General features: G+C 39.3%; 3 protein-coding genes across 3 annotated transcripts in view; 1 reads left to right on the top strand and 2 right to left on the bottom strand.

Moving 5' to 3' along the window:
* LOC140680121 (uncharacterized) overlaps positions 1–19,880 on the top strand; it is a 1,112,395-nt gene that overhangs the window by 650,541 nt on the left and 441,974 nt on the right. The gene's annotated exons all lie outside the window — the stretch shown is intronic.
* The window catches only part of LOC133570587 (uncharacterized), a 353,516-nt gene that overhangs the window by 268,153 nt on the left and 65,483 nt on the right, over positions 1–19,880 (bottom strand). The gene's annotated exons all lie outside the window — the stretch shown is intronic.
* Positions 131–16,741, bottom strand: LOC140680153 (uncharacterized). The gene is made up of 3 exons (XM_072916528.1): positions 16,278–16,741; positions 4,580–5,038; positions 131–423 (listed from the first exon to the last, which is right to left on the bottom strand). The coding sequence occupies exons 1-3, from the start codon at positions 16,462–16,464 to the stop codon at positions 131–133; spliced, it is 939 nt and encodes a 312-aa protein (XP_072772629.1). The 5' UTR covers positions 16,465–16,741.

The following is a 19,880-nucleotide window of genomic DNA, read 5'->3' as shown; positions in this document are numbered from 1 at the left end:
CTTTTATAATGATTGTGAACGATAGAAAAAATTCCCCCAAAAAGTGCAGTTCCCCTCTAAATTCCAAGGATTAGATTTAAGACTTGAAGTGTATGAGCATGAAGTGATGAAGCCTACTTGGATGAGTCTTCTAAGACAAAGTGAACAGTCCAGTTGTGATGGATTGAATGCCCTGAGAATAAAATGATATGTGCTTACTTGGACTGTGATGAAGCTGTGAGGACTCAGGTGCTTTGTCTTCATGCTCTTCAGTCTTCACAGAGACAACAGTCAGTGGAAACTTGCTGACATCATCCTCCTCCTGCCCTACAACACACTCTCCCTCCTCTTCCTCTTTTATGTGTGGATCCTCCTCTTCCTCTTTCATGTGGGTAGGCTGTGGATCCTCCCCTTCCTCTTTCATGTGAGGGGGCTGCTGGATGTCTGTTGGGTAAATGTAAATAAGATAAAGAGAGAAGATAAATAGTTTTGGACTGACACTGTTAACACAATGACATTATTTGTGTTCTTCCGTGTGTTGGGTTAAAAGTGTGTAGCAAAACAACTAATAAAAACACAGGAAATACCTCCTTTTTTCCTAAAGTCAATTCAAAAGTGGCACGGTGAGTACCTAAACAGACTTGGAAATAGGATAAGGGGCAATTTGAAAAGTTTTTATAACTATGAGGCAGCACTGATTGAGGCATTTTGAACTTCACTGATATAAAGTGTGTAAATATTTTATTCTGTATACAGTCCATTACACCTACTCTTTATCGCTAAACTTAACCATAATCTTTTAATGACAAAGTCATTACCATAACTTCAATATCATGGAAATAAAAAAATAATAATTCCAAAATCACTTAAAAAAAATATTCATGGTATGTTTTTGTCATCATGCAGAATACTTTTTTGTGGTCATTTTTTTGGCTGGGCCAAAAGGAACTTTTACCAAAAACATGTTTTACTTTTGAGAGATTGATTGAGACTTGTATTAGTAGATTGCACAGTACAGTACATATTCCGTACAATTGACCACTAAATGGTAACACCCGAATAAGTTTTTCAACTTGTTTAAGTCGGGGTCCACTTAAATCAATTCATGATAGTATGTGGTGTTTTATAGAGTATCTCCATCAAAAATTCCTCTTTAGGAATTGGAGACCATCTACAACACGCTGAAGGAAAGTCAGTCACCTTTATGTTCTTTTAATAAATCAAGTGTTGACAACTTTGGCTATTGAAAATAAATGTTTACATTCCCTTATTATTACATGTTAGTCACAATCAGGAAGTGAAATGATAACTAATTAGATGTGATTACATTATAAAATGTTTTGGTGAGTGTGTGAGTTTTGTGTAAACATGTTGATATAGGTTTACATCTTCTTGGGGACTGGAACACAGATATGTCCCGAAAGGATGCACCCAATTTTAAAACTTTCACTAAGCTGTGCCACCAACATTGTCTCACTTAGCTCATTAAGCAAACTACCAGGGTGAGTGAGTCCTTTTAAACCTTCATAGACCTCGTTGTTACTTCTGACCAGTCTAAGATCACCACAAGTGGAACTACTGTATGCGGCTTAAGTGATAATTCCATCATTTTCTGTACCTATAAAAAACATAGAACTGAGGCTGACGACCACAAAACAGGCGAAATTACAATCCTTAAGACCTAGACTAGCAAGGCTTTCAATGACACACTGGCACATTAAGACTCGCCTGGTACTTACAAGTACACAGGTTTTTGGGTCAATTCCTAACCTCAGAAAAGTAAATAACTTCACAGTCAAAGTGGGTGACAATGTTATAACAAACAAAAATGAGATTACCAATTTTGGCTGCATCATAGAGACTAATCTCTCCAGTGAAAAAATGACTACTAAGGTAGTCAAAGAATCAACCGACAAATTATGTTCTTACATAGTAGTACTACTGTTACGGGTAGTATTGCACTTAAGACTCTAACACAAGCGCTCATTTAACATCACTTTGAGTACATAGTTCATATTTAGTACCGTGACGCCTTAAAAGCTCTGAAAAACAAACTCCAGACAGCCCAAAACAAAATGATTGGGCTTCTACTCAACCGTCCATCTCACCTTTCCTTAACGTGGGGAGGCTCTTGGTAGGTAACAGAGTACCATATTTTCCGCACTATAAGGCGCACCTAAAAACCACAAATTTTCTCAAAAGCTGACAGTGCGCCTTATAACCCGGTGCGCTTTATATATGGATAAATATTAAGATTCATTTTCATAAAGTTTCGGTCTTGTAACTTCGGTAAACAGCCGCCATCTTTTTTCCCGGTAGAACAGGAAGCGCTTCTTCTTCTACGCAAGCAACCGCCAAGGTAAGCACCCGCCCCCTTAGAACAGGAAGCGCTTCTTCTTCTACTGTAAGCAACCACCCGCCCGCGTAGAAGAAGAAAAAGCGCGCGGATATCACCGTACGTTTCATTTCCTTTGTGTGTTTGCATCTGTAAAGACCACAAAATGGCTCCTACTAAGCGACAGGTTTCCGGTTCATGAAAAGACGCAATCTCTCCATCCGCACACGGACTACTATTTCACAGCAACTGCCTAAAGACTTTCAAGAAAAGCTGGCTACTTTCCGTGCATATTGTAAAAACAAGATAGCTGAAAAAAAGATCCGGCCAGAGAACATTATCAACATGGACGAGGTTCCACTGACTTTTGATATTCCTGTGAACCGCACTGTGGATACAACGGGAGCACGTATGGTGAATATTCGCACCACAGGGAATGAGAAGTCATCCTTCACTGTGGTTCTAGCTTGCCATGCTAATGGCCAGAAACTTCCACCCATGGTTATATTCAAAAGGAAGACCTTGCCAAAAGAGACCTTTCCAGCCGGCGTCATCATAAAAGCTAACTCGAAGGGATGGATGAAGAAAAGATGAGCGAGTGGTTAAGGTAAGTTTAAGTTTACGCGAAGAGGCCGGGTGGCTTTTTTCACGCAGCTCTGTCCATGTTGATATACGTATGTTTGTGATTGCACATTTGCGTACATTTTGGGAGTGAACAGAGTTGTTAGAACGCTGGTTTTTAATAAATTATTAAAGTTTGACTGACCTATCTGACTGTTTTTTTGACATTCCTTTAGCGCAGTTAGATGCGGCTTACAACACGGGGCGGCTTATAGGTGGACAAAGTTTTGAAATATGCCGTTCATTGAAGGCGCGGCTTATAACCCAGGGCGCCTTATGGTGCGGAAAATACGGTACATCTTCTTGCAGTTGGTCTGGTGTACAAGATACACCATACCACTAAAATACCCATGTACCTGTCTAGATACTTCAAAATATATTCACCAATACAACACCAGATGTAGTTGTACAAGTCATATTCAACCCAGATCTCACTCCAAAAAATGTTCCAATTAGTTTGCCTGTTATACCACCAACATGTGGAACTCCCTATCAATAGCCATAAAGGAGTGTAAATCCCTTACTTCCTTCAAAGTCGCTCTGAAAAGACATTACAGGTTGCGGCTACTCGTAACTGGGAATATACAAATCCTTTGACTTTTATTTTATTTTCATTGATTTTCATTATGCATTTTAAATAGTAAATAAATACGATCAAAAGTCTGCTTACAATAGAGGCTATTAGAGTTGCACTATTCTGCCTATAATGAACTTAAAAACATCCAAACACCTCCATTAAGGTTTTATGTACATGCAGTAGGTATTTATGTCATTTAGTAACAGGGGCATTTTTTAAAAGATGTAATATTTACATATTTTTGCTCATTAGCGCATTAATTTTAAAAACGCATCACAACGTTCGCTTTTTTTTTTTTTAACATCACTGAATATTACACACTGCAGACTTTGTGAGAGCCAACAAACATAATAAGACATCACTTACTGTACAAGGTCTGCTGTCACTATGACGCAGACTGATAGAATCTAGTTATATTCCCGTTTAGATGAAGAATTACTCAAAATCCTCACACGGAAAAGGGGGGTGACGTCAAGCGTCTTTTTGTGTCGTTTGCCATTGCCAGGTCTAAATTGGCTGTCAAACGATACCAACTTGTCAGAGTACGTCCTCATCCTTTTACTATCCAGGTGAGAGGCACGATTCATGATCTGGAATAATCTTTCACCAGTACCGAGGTGAGGAAGGAGCTCACCAGCCGCTGATGTCAACATAGACACACAAGCTTTAAATAGTTTGTCTGCGTTAGCACTTATAATAACAATATCACTCATACTTGCTTGCTATTCAAGCCACAAAATGCAAATGGAGTATTGTTGGCACTTTTTGGATGGTTATAGAGAACCTCCCATTGGCTCCATTGCAAGTGGACTTTTATTTACATTTATGAGTTAGAATGTGATTTTAAAACAATATATATCCATCGTCATGTCTTTTATAATGATTGTGAACGATAGAAAAAATTCCCCCAAAAATTGCAGTTCTCCTCTAAATTCCAATGATTAGATTTAAGACGAAGTGTATGAGCATGAAGTGATGAAGCCTACTTGGATGAGTCTTCTAAGACAAAGTGAACAGTCCAGTTGTGATGGATTGAATGCCCTGAGAATAAAATGATATGTGCTTACTTGGACTGTGATGAAGCTGTGAGGACTCAGGTGCTTTGTCTTCATGCTCTTCAGTCTTCACAGAGACAACAGTCAGTGGAACCTTGCTGACATCATCTTCCTCCTGCTCTACAACACACTCTCCCTCCTCTTCCTCTTTCATGTGTGGATCCTCCTCTTCCTCTTTCATGTGGGGATCCTCCTCTTCCTCTTTCATGTGTGGATCCTCCTCTTCCTCTTTCATGTAGGTGGGCTGTGGATCCTCCTCTTCCTCTTTAATGTGGGTGGGCTGTGGAACATCTTCTTCCTCTTTCATGTGGGTGGGCTGTGGATCCTCTTCTTCCTCTTTCATGTGGGTGGGCTGTGGATCCTCCTCTTCCTCTTTCATGTGGGTGGGCTGTGGATCCGCCTCTTCCTCTTTAATGTGGGTGGTCTTTGGATCCTCCTCTTCCTCTATAATGTGGGGGGGCTGCTGGACATCTGTTGGGTAAATAAGTAAATAAGATACAGAGAGAATAGAAATAGTTTTGGACTGACACTGTTAACACAATGACATTATTTGTGTTATTTTGTGTGTTGTGTTAAAAGTGTGTAGCAAAACAACCAATAAAAACAGGAAATACCACCTTTTGTCCTAAAATTAATTAAAAAGTGGTACAGTGAGTACAAAAACAGACTTGGACATTTGATGGGGGTCAATTTGAAAAGTTTTATAAGTACGAGGCAGCATTGATTGAGGCATTCTTAACTTTACACTCACTGATGTAAAGTGTGTAAATATTGAGATTGTCATTACCATAACTTAAATATCATGGAAATAAAACAAATCTAATTCCAAAATCACTTAAAAAAACATTCATGGTATGTTTTTGTTATCATGCAGAACACTTTTGGGTGGCCATTTTGTTGGCTGGGCCAAAAGGAACTTTTAACAAAAACATGTTTTACTATGTGCTGTTTTATGGAGTATCTCCATCAACAATTCCTCTTTAGGAATTGGAGACCATCTACAACACGCTGAAGGAAAGTCAGTCACCTTTATGTTCTTTTAATAAATCAAGTGTTGACTACTTTGGCTATTGAAAATAAATGTTTACTTTCACTTATTGTTGCATGTAAGTCAGAATCAGGAAGTGAAATGATAACTAATTAGATGTGATTACAGTGTAACATGTATTTGGTGAGTGTGTGAGTTTTGTGTAAACATGTTGATACAGGTTTACATCTTCTTGGGGACTGGAACATAGATATGTCCTGAAAGGATGCACCCATTTTTAAAACCTTCACTAAGCTGTGCCACCAACATTGTCTCACTTAGCTCATTAAGCAAACTACCAGGGTGAGTGAGTCCTTTTAAACCTTCATAGACCTCGTTGTTACTTCTGACCAGTCTAAGATCACCACAAGTGGAACTACTGTATGCAGCTTAAGTGATCATTCAATGAATATCTGTACTCATAAAGAACATACAACTGAGGCTGACGACCACAAAACAAGCGAAGCTACAATCCTCAAGACCTAGACTAGCAAGGCTTTCAATGACAAACTGGCAAATTAAGACTTGCCTGGTACGTGCAAGTACACAGGTTTTTGGGTCAATTCCTAACCTCAGAAAAGTAGATAACTTCACAGTCAAAGTGGGTGACAATATTATAACAAACAACAATGAGATTACCTATCTTGGCTGCATCGTAAAGACTAATCTCTCCAGTGAAAAAATGACTACTAAGGTAGTCAAAGAATCAACCGACGAATTATGTTCTTACTAGTGTTGTCCCGATACCAATATTTTGGTACCGGGACCTGTACCAAAATGTATTTCGATACTTTTTGATACTTTTCTAAATAAAAGGACCACAAAAAAGCGCATTATTGGCTTTATTTTAACAAAAAATCTTAGGGTACATTAAACATATGTTTCTTATTGCAATTTTGTCCTAAAATAAAATAGTGAACTTACTAGACAACTTGTCTTTTAGTAGGAAGTAAACAAACAAAGGCTCCTAATTAGTCTGCTGACGTATGCAGTAACATATTGTGTCATTTATACACCTATTATTTTGTCAAAATTATTCAGAACAAATGGTAGAAAATTGATTATTAATCTACTTCTTCATTTACTGTTAATATCTGCTTATTTTCTGTTTTAACATGTGCTATCTACACTTCTGTTAAAATTTAATAATCACTTATTCCTCTGTTGTTTGATACTTCACATTAGTTTTGGATGATACCACAAATTTGGGTATCAGTCTGATACCAAGTAGTTACAGGATCATACATTGGTCATATTCAAAGTCCTCATGTGTCCAAGGACATATTTACTGACTTTATAAACATAATATATTATTTTAAACAAAAGAAGATGTTGTGATGCCAAAATATATTGATATAATCATAGAAGTTGTACTTTTTAAAGGCGGTATATTACCAAATATGATTCATTAGTATCACGGTACTATACCAATACCGGTATACCGTACATCCCTAGTTCTTACACAGTAGGATCACCCCGCTGGTAGGTAGAAATACACTTAAGACTCTAACACAAGCGCTCATTTATTAACCCCACTTTAACTACAGAGTTCATGTTTGGTACCGTGACGCCTTAAAAGCCCTGAAAAACAAACTCCACTCTAGGGATGTCCCGATCTAGGTTTTTGCACTTCCGATCCGATACCAATATTGTTTTTGCACTTCCGATCCGATACCGATACTGACCGATACCGATACTGACCGATAATGGCCTATCCGAGCATGTATTAAAGTTTAAAGTTATTTAGCCTACTTAGTTGTCAGAATCATGTTGAAAAGGGTTTTAGTACTCTTGATAACAACTAGCCAGCTGAATTAGGGGAGTTTGAATAATACACAATGGTTGGTAACAAGAAACTGACCTGTTTATTCAAGGATAAACACAAAATAGACAGAATTATACATGACAAACAGAAATGGCATCATTGAACTAGGGCTGGGCGATATGGCCTTTTTTTAATATTGCGATATTTTAAGGCCATATTGCGATACACAATATTTATCTCGATATTTTGCCTTAGCCTTGAATGAACACTTGATGCATATATTTACAGCAGTATGATGATTCTGTGTGTTTTGATTGATTGATTGAGACTTTTATTAGTAGGTTGCACAGTGAAGTACATATTCCGTACAATTGACCACTAAATGGTAACACCCAAATAAGTTTTTCAACTTGTTTAAGTCGGGGTCCACTTAAATTGATTCATGATACAGATATATACTATCAGATATATACTATCATCATAATACAGTCATCACACAAGATAATCACATTGAATTATTTACATTATTTATAATCCAGGGTGTGGAGGGGGGCGCCGGATGTAAGTGTCAAAAAGACAGCCAAAAGAGTTTGGTATGAGAATAAATCTAAAGTTAAAATATAAGGTAGAAATGCATCCATTTGCAGGAAATGTAGTCTTGATTTTCAACATTTTCTTTTAAGGCTTGCATGTCTACATTAAAACATTCTTCTTCATACTGCATTAATATATGCTACTTTTAAACTTTCATGCAGAGAAGGAAATCACAACTAAAAAAATCACTAATTTTTTCATACGGTGTTGATCTGGAAATTTTTGCCTCGGCATTTTGATGGTATGGACGTCTGGCACCGAACGGAGATAAGCGTCTCGACAGACGTTATAATATTTTAACAATGATGACGAAAACTGTTTTCTCTGTCGTGTCCGTGTGTCGAAAATTGTTATGCGCTTATTTTTTTATTTGATTTTGTGCGTGGCATATAATTGCTATGCGCAGAGGACGTTTAAACAGTGCGCAATTGCACAAGCGCGCACCTTAGAAAGAACGTTGGTCACACGGCTGCGCTAGCATCACAGCTAACGTTAGCCATGCTGCTACCTCTCTGCTCGGGGAGGGCTTATATGTATGTGACGTATGTCGTGACAGTATGTGACGTATGACGTGACAGTATGTGACGTATGACGTGACAGTATGTGACGTATGACGTGACAGTATGTGACGTATGATGTGACAGTATGTGACGTATGACGTGACAGTATGTGACGTATGATGTGACAGTATGTGACGTATGACGTGACAGTATGTGACGTGTGTAAGAAGGTGCGCTTGCTGTCTGTGAGAAGCACAGACACAGAAAAGAGTGAGAAGAGCATGTCGTGTAATGCCAGCAGCTAAAAGCAACTGCGTTAGAATCCACAGACCTGTGGATGTGTTGAAGGTGTGCTGGAAAATGCGGAACGGAAATTATAGGGAGCAGCAGAAGAGTGGAATGTATTATTTAAATAGGTGCGTTGGAAAACACGGAGCGGAGTTTTTTTTAACTGGATCTGGATCGGCATTTTCCCATGCCTTGCCGATACGCATTTTTTTGCAAATATCGGCGGCCGATCTGATCCAAATATCGGATTGGGACATCCCTACTCCAGACAGCCAAAACAAAATGATTGGGCTTCTACTCAACCGCCCATCTCGCGCCCACTTCCGTCAACCATTTCAGAGTACAGTTTCTTGCAGTTGGTCTGGTGTACAATATACACCATACCACTAAAATACCCATGTATTGCAACTAGGGATGTCCCGATCCGATATTTGGATCGGATCGGCCGCCGATATTTGCAAAAAATGCGTATCGGCAAAGCATGGGAAAATGCCGATCCAGATCCAATTGTAAAAAAAACTCCGGTCCGTGTTTTCCAACGCACCGATTTAAATAATACATTCCACTTTTCTACTGCTCCCTAATTTCCGTTCCGCATTTTCCAGCACACCTTCAACACATCCACACGTCTTTGGATTCTCACGCAGTTGCTTTTAGCTGCTGGCATTACACGACAGGCTCTTCTCAATCTTTCCTGTCTCTCCTTCTCACAGACAGCAAGCGCACCTTCTTACACACGTCACATACTGTCACGTCATACGTCACATACTGTCACGTCATACGTCACATACTGTCACGTCATACGTCACATACTGTCACGACACACGTCACGTCATACGTCACATACGTATACGCCCCCTCCCAGCAGAGAGGTAGCAGCATGGCTAACGTTAGCTGTGGTGCTAGCGCAGCCGTGCGCGCCTGTGCAATTGCTATGGCGTCACATTAGTGCCAAAAATCCGAGCGCATAAAAACTGTTATCGCGCGCTGATTCTCCACTTCGTGCGCGTGCGCGACACCCTTTTGCGCGCGCGTGGTGCCTTTTTGCGCGCGCGCCGTCTCGGTCTGTGCGCTGTCATGTTTCGTTTTGGCACTTTGGGAGCGGGTATGCTTAGACGGCCCCTTCTTTCTGATTGGTCGGGGGAAAAATGTTCAGAGCCAATCAAAAGTATAGCAGGGCGGGTCATCGTCAATATGTATCAAGATTTACGGAGGAAGAAGTGGATAAAAACATGTCGCGCTCTGATGAAGGTTATTTCATACCACATAAACACAATACAGGGTAATACAAAATGTGACCCAAATAAATAATAAGACAACAAACACCATAATCACATCTTTCAGCCAGAACTGGTCCACCAGCAATAACATCCAACCATAACATTATTTTATCATTTCACTTCTTCTTGAACATTTGTTTTCTAATTTATGGAATTTCTTTTGATTCAGCCATAAAAGTAATGAAAGAATATTTGAATTTTGTTTTTAAAATGTTAACAATAGCCTTTTAATAATGTATTCTGAAACAGTTTAAAATAATCAGAGAACTGACTAACACTGACCCTACACAACTATGTTGCACAATTAAGTCATTTTTTTTTTAAAGCGAAAGAGGTAATTTCAACAGGTACAGCATCCTATGTCATATCTACATGTAATAAGATTTGTAACAAGGCAAACCGTTTGTAAATTGGTCGAAAATCGAGCAAGTTTTGGTCATTTAATTAGTACATGTACCATTGACATCAATGTAATGATTGAGGCTAGATGTCCGAGGTAAGATGGCTACAACGTTGCTACGCTGGAGAATGATTGGTCATATGAAAAATGCTCAGAGCCAATCAGAAAGGAGGGGCCGTCTAAGCATACCCGCCCCCAAAGTGCCAAAAAGAAACATGACAGCGCGAGGAGAGATGCCAGGAGTACACAGAGCGCACAGACCGAGACGGCGCGCGCGGTGCCTTTCTGCACGCGCGCCGTCTCGGTCTGTGCGCTCTCTGTGTACTCCTGGCGCAGAAAGGCACCGCGCGCACGCAAAAAGGCACAACGCGCGCGCAAAAAGGCACCACGCGCGCGCAAAAGGGTGTCGCGCGTGCGCGCGAAGTGGAGAATCAGCGCGCGATAACAGTTTTTATGCGCTTGGATTTTTGGCATTAATGTGACGCCATAAATTGCGCACTGCTCAAGCGTCCTCTGCGCACGGCAAATCTATGCCACGCACAAAATCAAATAAAAAAATAAGCGCATAACAATTTTCGACACACGGACACGACAGAGAAAACAGTTTTCGTCATCATTGTTCAAATGTTGTAACGTCTGTCGAGACGCGTATCTCCATTCGGTGCCACACGTCCACACCATCAAAATGCTGAGGCAAACATTTCCAGATAAACACCGTATGAAAAAATAGTGATTTTTTTAGTTGTGATTTCCTTCTCTGCATGAAAGTTTAAAAGTAGCATATATTAATGCAGTATGAAGAAGAATGTTTTAATGTAGACACATAAAATCATCATACTGCTGTGATTATATGCATCAAGTGTTCATTCAAGGCTAAGGCAAAATATCCACATATATGTCGTGTATCGCAATATGGCCTTAAAATATCGCAATATTAAAAAAAGGCCATATCGCCCAGCCCTAGTTCAATGATGCCATTTCTGTTTGTCATGTATAATTTTGTCTATTTTGTGTTTATCCTTGAATAAACAGGTCAGTTTCTTGTTACCAACCATTGTGTATTATTCAAACTCCCCTAATTCAGCTGGCTAGTTGTTATCAAGAGTACTAAAACCCTTTTCAACATGATTCTGACATCTAAGTAGGCTAAATAACTTTAAACTTTAATACATGCTCGGATAGGCCAGTATCGGTCAGTATTGGTATCGGTCAGTATCGGTATCGGATCGGAAGTGCAAAAACAATATCGGTATCGGATCGGAAGTGCAAAAACCTGGATCGGGACATCCCTAATTGCAACTACCTAGAGGTACCGTATTTTCCGCACTATAAGGCGCACCGGATTATTAGCCGCACCTTCTATGAATTACATATTTCATAATTTTGTCCACCAATAAGCCGCCCCGGACTAAAAGCCGCGCCTACGCTGCTAAAGTGAATGTCAAAAAAACGCTGCGCTAAAGTGAATGTCAAAAAAACAGTCAGATAGTTCAGTCAAACTTTAATAATATATTGAAAACCAGCGTTCTAACAACTCTGTCCCAAAATGTACAAATGTGCAATCACAAACATAGTAAAATTCAAAATGGTGTAGAGCAATAGCAACATACCGGTAATGTTGCTCGAACGTTAATGTCACAACACACAACACACAAAATAAACATAGCGCTCACTTTCTGAAGTTATTCTTCATTCGTACCGGTAAATCCTTCGAATTCTTCGTCTTCGGTGTCCGAATTGAAAAGTTGCGCTAGCGTGGCTTCCAAAATGGCGGGCTCCGTCTCTTCGAAATCATCGGATTCAGTGTCGCTGTTGTTGTGCAGCAGTTCTGTGAATCCTGCCTTCCGGAAAGCTCGGACCACAGTTGTGACAGAAATATCTGCCCAGGCATTTACAATCCACTGGCAGATGTTGGCGTATCTTGTCCGGCGTTGTCTGCCCGTCTTAGTGAAGGTGTGTTCGCCTTCGGTCATCCATTTTTCCCACGCAGTTCGCAGTCGTGATTTGAATGCCCTGTTGACACCAATATCCAGCGGTTGGAGTTCTTTGGTTAATCCACCCGGAATGACGGCGAGTGTTGTATTTGTGTGCTTCACTTGTTTTTTGACACCATCTGTGATGTGGGCGCGCATAGAGTCATATATCAACATGGACGGAGCAGCGTGAAAAAAGCCACCCGGCCGCTTCGCGTAAACTTCCCTTAACCACTCGCTCATCTTTTCTTCATCCATCCATCCCTTCGAGTTAGCTTTTATGATGACGCCGGCTGGAAAGGTCTCTTTTGGCAAGGTCTTCCTTTTGAATATCACCATGAGTGGAAGTTAGCATGGCAAGCTAGAACCACAGTGAAGGATGACTTCTCATTCCCTGTGGAGCGAATATTCACCGTACGTGCTCCCGTTCCACAGTGCGGTTCAGTTGCTGTGAAATACGGTAGTAATCCGTGTGCGGATGGAGAGATTGCGTCTTTTTATGACCCGGATCGTTTAGTAGGAGCCATTTTGTGGTCTTTACAGATGTAAACAGGAAATGAAACGTACGGTGATATCCGCGCGTTTTTTCTTCTTCTTCCGGGGGCGGGTGAAGCGCTTCCTGTTCTATGGGGGCGGGTGAAGCGCTTCCTGTTCTATGGGGGCGGGTGCTTTCCTTGGCGGTTGCTTGCGTAGAAGAAGAAGCGCTTCCTGTTCTACCGGGAAAAAAGATGGCGGCTGTTTACCGAAGTTGCGAGACCGAAACTTTATGAAAATGAATCGTAATAAAGCGCACCGGGTTATTAGGCGCACTGTCAGCTTTTGAGAAAAATTGTGGTTTTTAGGTGCGCCTTATAGTGCGGAAAATACGGTAGTTGTACAAATGACATTCAACCCAGATTTCACTACGAAAAAGGTTCTAAATCGTTTTCCTGCTATCCCACCAAAATGTGGAACTCCCTATCAAAAAGAGAATACATTACAGGTTGCGGCTACTCGTAACTGGGACTATACAAAGCCTTTTGCTTTTTGTAAATTATAATTTTATTTATTTTCTTGCAGTATATTTGTATTTAGGGACGGCGTGGCGCAGTGGAAGAGTGGCCGTGCGCAACCCGAGGGTCCCTGGTTCAATCCCCACCTAGTACCAACCTCGTCATGTCCGTTGTGTCCTGAGCAAGACACTTCACTCTTGCTCCTGATGGGTGCTAGTTAGCGCCTTGCATGGCAGCTCCCTCCATCAGTGTGTGAATGTGTGTGTGAATGGGTAAATGTGGAAGTAGTGTCAAAGCGCTTTGAGTACCTTGAAGGTAGAAAAGCGCTATACAAGTACAACCCATTTATCATTTATTTATTTTAAATGCTAATTTCTACATAGTAATGTGAGTTAAAAAATATTTCAACTGAAACCATCTCAGGCTTTTTTGTAGCAGCAGGGTTTCCCGCAGCGTTTTGTTGTTAAGGCGGCCGCCTTAACAACAAAGAGCCACCGCCTAAACTAACGTCTTTACAGGATCTCCAGCCACACGGCAGCATTTAAAGAAACTATTACTGTCCCCAAGCAAACGCATACACTGAGTGTCATACACATGCCAAAATACTGGGGGCACTGTAGCCTAGGACTTAAGACCATTTTAGCCAATCAGAAACATCCAAAACGTCATTTCTGGAGGCGGCATATAGCAAAAAATGGCGGGTCACGGCAACAAAGAATTATATATGTGGACTGACAGAGAAGTAGAGCTACTTTTAAGCATCGTCTTGGAGCTTAAAGTTAACAAAAGTCAACAAAGTGTTGACTGGTAAACTTGCCAGTCCAAGTCTGGTGACATTATTACCCTATTTTGGAACGGTACGGACTTGGAGGGACATCTGAGGAATTTCCTCATCGGAAAGAGGACATGACAAAAACAACTATCGACACTAAACTGAAAGTGATTGGTGGAAAGTACAGACAAGCAGTGGACGCAGGTGAAAGAAGTGGTTATGCTAGAGTTGTTTTGCTGTACTTCCAACTATGCCAGCAGACCTGGGGCGGTTCTCCATCAACTACATCCATTCCATTTGGAATAGAAGCATCAGATATTGACACAAGCTCTCACAGGAGTTCAGATTCTCCATTGACCCTTGACAGCCTGGTCACAGACAAAGATATGCCCAATGATGTACAAGAGCAGCAAGATTCCAATAGGAACAATCCACAATCTTCTGTGGTGAAAGAGAGAAGAGCTCTACTTCAGGTATGTGGGCGCTAACTTCATTGCTAGGAAGTAATATTGTTAAAAGGCAGAAAGATGGGGCATCAAAACATTTTTATATGAACTGCACTGCAATTCCAAATGCTCTCAGATGACCACTTTCAACAATGTGGAATCATATTTGTTTGAATATGATCATTGTTTGACAACAGTGTGACAAAAATACTTGCTTTGGAATCAGAAGTCAAGATGGCAAGCATAAATTAAAGTTCAGCTGTTTTACATGTATTTAAATAGGCTTGTATTAAAAATGATTTGAGTAGTTTCTTGTAATAAATAATATTGAGTTAAGTAAACTGCAGTTGCATTAAAAAAAAATTTTCTGTCAAAATAAAATATCTTTAAGTGTTTTATTGACACACATTGTTTCCTGACGATGTTGAGGACCATTTGACATGTTGCAAATAACATGTCACTATCTTACACCTGTGCTAAAGTGGCTTTATCCCAAATAATGTATTCATGATTGTTGAATGTCATTTTGTAAAAATCCTCATAATTTCTTTTTTTTTCACTAAGCAAAACTCAACAGCCACAAGCAGGACAGACTAAAAGGAAAACTTCCAATGGAGACAAAGTTGCTGAATGCAGTAGAAGACGACGTCCAGATAAAGAAGAGACTTCTGGACATGATGGAGACATCAGAGAAGACATCGTCTGACAATTTAGACAAACTAACATCAAATTACTAAGTCAAAATATTGATTTACTAATAATGACATACTTAGTATCTCAGGTAACTAGGATTGTTTTGTGTTTTGTTTGTACTTTACGGAAAAAATATGGAGATTTATATCGTATATCGCCATTCTGCAAATGGAGCGGAAAACACAACCAAAAATTGTAGGCTTCTTTATTTCTCTAATATTTTTATTTATTATAATATATTGTTATTTGGTTATTTTTTAATAAACAATGTGTTCAATGTTTTCAGAGTCTGTAGTCTATTGCCCCCCCAGGCTGTGGTGGCAGCGATGAGGTGGAGACGTGATGGTGGCGACAGGCCGCCTATCCCGGGAGACGCCCCCTCCCACCACCTTAACTAACACATTTTCTGGGGGAAACACTGAGCAGTGAATGTGTACCGTGATGAAAGTGTAGCCTTTCTTATGCAAACTCCTCATAACTCCTTCAAAAACAATCACACATTGTTACAAACTGAGAGGAACATCAACCTCAAACTGTCTCGTTTTCATGAAGAATCTAAATGAAAGCATTGCATCATCTCCACAAGACAAACCATCTTCCTATTAAGTTGAAATTAAAGTACCAATGATTGTCACACACACAGTAGGTGTGGCAAAATATTCTCTGCATTTGACCCATCACCCTTGATCATCCCCTGGGAGGTGAGGGGAGCAGTGATCAGCAGCGGTGGCCGCGCCCGGGAATCATTTTTGGTGATTTAACCCCAAATTCCAACCCTTAATGCTGAGTGCCAAGGAGGGAGGTAATGGCTCACATTTTTATAGTCTTTGGTATGACTCGGCCGGGGTTTGAACTCACAACCTAACCATCTCAGGGCGGACACTCTAACCACTAGACCACTGATTGACCATCTATTGAAGAAAGGTGTTATTAATCATATATTAAGTTAGTAAACACGTGAGAGTAAGAAGTCAACAAACCTGTTCTGTGTAACACAACTTGATGTTTCTTGAAAACAGCATCCAGTAGTCGATTGTTCTCCTCCTTTGTTCTAGAAAGTTCCGCCTCGTATTCTGCTATCGTTCTTTCTAACACTACAAATATTTCTTCAACGGCAGCAGTTAGTCGCTGATCCACCAACGCTCTCAACATGTGTAATGTAGACATTTTCACACAATCACAACACTTTACTCTCACACTTGATCTCTACTTAGCGATGTGTTGATAACTTCTGTTAGCAGCTAACAAGCTAAGCTAACTAGCGAGCTAAGCTAACTAACAATAAACGAGCACGAGAAGCAGCAAAGTGCTTCTAGCACATCGAGACGATTTTATCCTTAAAATAAAGACTCAAAGATGTATTTTATACGACGTAAATATTTCAAACTGGAGAACAAATAATAAGACTGACTTATTAGCGTCCTTCTGGCTTCTTTCTGCGTCAATGTGCTTTCACGACAGTTCTTCTTCTTCTTTTTTGTTTTTATGGCGGTTGGCAAGCAACCTTGTGGTGTGCATTACCGCCACCTACTGTATTGGAGTGTGGACCGAGGTGGATCCCTACTCTATATTCTTTTATTTAACCCAGTATGTTTTAAATATGTGCATATTGCTTTATAACCTATGTGTTCTGAGTGCATTCCTAATATATCTTCCACTGCTAACCTAATATTCTCTTTCGCTAACTTACTTTCCAGTATTACCCTTTCTCTATTATATTTCCTACAATATATTAAAACATGTCCTACACTTTCTAGCTGTTGGCAAGAATCACACAGTCCTGTAGTATGTTTCCCTATTAATTTTAATGAACTATTTAGATATGTATGTCCTAATCTCATTCTAGTAATAATGTCTTCTTCCTTCCTATTTCTATTGCCTCCTCTCATTACACCTACTCTCCTCTGGACTTTGTAATACTCTCTACCTGTTGTTTCCTTATTCCAATTATCCTGCCACTTTTTATTGTGTTCCATCTTAATTATGTTCTTCACTTCCTCTTTACTGTGCTTAATCTCCATGTTTACTTCTGTTTTAGTGGTTGCTTGTTTTGCGTATTTATCCGCTAGTTCGTTCCCCTCAACTCCTACATGAGCAGGAACCCAAAGAAATGTTACCACACCTCCCGCTTTATTTATTCTGTAATTTGCCTGAACTATTTCATATACTAAATCTTGTCTTGTTTCTGATGCTATGTTTTTTATGCTCATCAATGCACTGCTTGAGTCCGAGCACACGACTGCTTTTCTTGCTTTATTTTCTTCTATCCAATGAATTGCCATATAAATTGCTACCAATTCTCCCGTAAAAACAGATAACTTATCACTAATTCTTTTATTTAATACTATGTTTCCTTGTGGGATAACAGCTGCTGCTCCTACCTTATTATTTATAGTTTTTGATGCATCTGTGTACACCATGATGTTGTCTAAAAACGTTTCCTCAATCCATTGTTCTATCTGGTAACTATTTAAATTTCTATTCTTTAGTAATTGCATATTTACATTTGGGTTTTCATACATCCACGGTGGTATTGCAGGGATTGGTACTGTAGGGCTAACTTTAATATTATCAATTTGAGCTTTATTACATATGTCTCCTATTATCCACCCGAAACTATTCATTTTTTTCTTCTCTTTTTCTTGGCAGTTTAGTAACACTTGATGGGTTGGATGTCCTTGCTTGGACCCTTTTAAGTTTGCCCAATAAACTGCTGACAATTGATCTCTCCTCATATCTAAAGGTTTTTCATTCATCTCTACTTGTAATGCTGCAACTGGGGTTGATTTTGTAGCTCCACAACATAACCTTAAAGCCTGTGATTGGATCCTGTCTATTTTCCCAAGTAATGTTTTTGAAGCAGATTGATAAATAATGCATCCATAATCAATAACAGAACGAATTAAAGTCATATATATTGCTTTCAATGTCTGCCTATCAGCCCCCCAATCTTTACCCCTCAAAGCCCTCATTATATTTAACACCTTTTTACTTTTCTCCACTATTTTGCTGATGTGGGTTGACCAGTTAATATTTTTATCAAACCATATACCCAAATATTTAAAAACTTGTACCTCTTCTATATTTTCTCCATAGAGTTTAATTTGGAGCTTGTTTTGTACTTTCCTCTTTGTAAAATTTATGACTTTTGTCTTTCCAACAGAGAATCTTAAACCCCAAGCCGTTCCCCATTCTTCAACATTATTTACCGCTTTTTGAATCTTCTTTTCTATATGATTAGTATTTCTACCTCTCTTCCACATCACACCATCATCAGCAAACAGTGCCACATCCACTAACCCTTCTACTTCACTAAAAACTTCATTTATCATTATTGAAAATAATACTGGACTTATTATACTTCCTTGCGGGGTCCCATTTTCCACTTCATATACTCTGCTGAATTCATTCTCTATTTTTACTAATATTTTTCTACTTGTTAAGAAGTCTTTTATCCATCTATACATTTTCCCTCTAATCCCAATTTTATTTAGTTTTATCAGCAACCCCTGTTTCCACAACATATCATAAGCTTTCTCTATATCAAAAAATACTGCAATAATACTTTCTTTATTTATTTGTCCCTTTCTAATTTCCTCTTCCAGCTGCACTGCTGGGTCGTTTGTGTTTCTTGCTTTGCGAAATCCACTTTGGTAATTTTTTATTATTTCTTTTGACTCTAAATAATATACTAGTCTTTCATTAATCATTTTTTCCATTACTTTGCCCAAATTTGAGGTCAATGCTATCGGCCTATAATTACCTGCCTCTTCCGGATCTTTCCCTGGTTTGCATATTGGAATTATTACAGCTTCTTTCCACTCTGCTGGTAATTTTCCTTCTTCATATATCCTATTATATAATTTCAAGACCACTTCTTTGCCAATCCTACTTAGGTTTTTGATCATTTGATAACTCACCTGGTCTTTTCCTGGTGTTGTATTTTTAACCTTTTTCAATATTCGAACCATTTCATTCAAAGAAAATTTCATATCTATAGTGTTGGTTACCCTATTATCGTTGTCTTCCATCATTTCCCCAATATTTAAACTAATTGTTTCTTCTCTCTTTTGTATTTCTACATTTCTCAAATTATCATTACTGTGCACTTTAACAAATGTTTTTGCTAAAAGTTCTGCTTTTTCTTTATTTTCTACCACACACCGTGTCCCATCTTTCATCACATGATTTTTATGTTCATTTCTGATCCCTGACATTTTCTTGATCATTCCCCACACTTGGCCTAAAGGAGTAGTTCTATTTAATGATTCACAAAACTTTCTCCAGTAGTGTTTTCTTGTCTTTTTAATAACATACCTTACTTTAGCTTGGTGCCTTTTATATTGGATCATATCTTGGAAATTATGTGTTCTTCTCAATATTCTAAATGCTCTATTCCGTTCTTTTATTGCGTCTGTGCACGCTTGTGTCCACCACGGCACTATCTTCCTTCTTTTCCCTATACTACTCCTTGGTATACTCTTTTTGGCTGCTTCCATTATGCACTTTGTAATATCTGTATTCAGTTGTTCAATATCTTGATTTATATCCACTTCCTTTAAGGTCATGTCGGTACTTTCCCT

Source organism: Nerophis lumbriciformis, linkage group LG28, assembly GCF_033978685.3.
Source record: "Nerophis lumbriciformis linkage group LG28, RoL_Nlum_v2.1, whole genome shotgun sequence".
Classification (NCBI taxonomy): domain Eukaryota; kingdom Metazoa; phylum Chordata; class Actinopteri; order Syngnathiformes; family Syngnathidae; genus Nerophis; species Nerophis lumbriciformis.
Note: the sequence above shows the minus strand (reverse complement) of the source record. Positions and strands in the feature narration are given on the sequence as shown.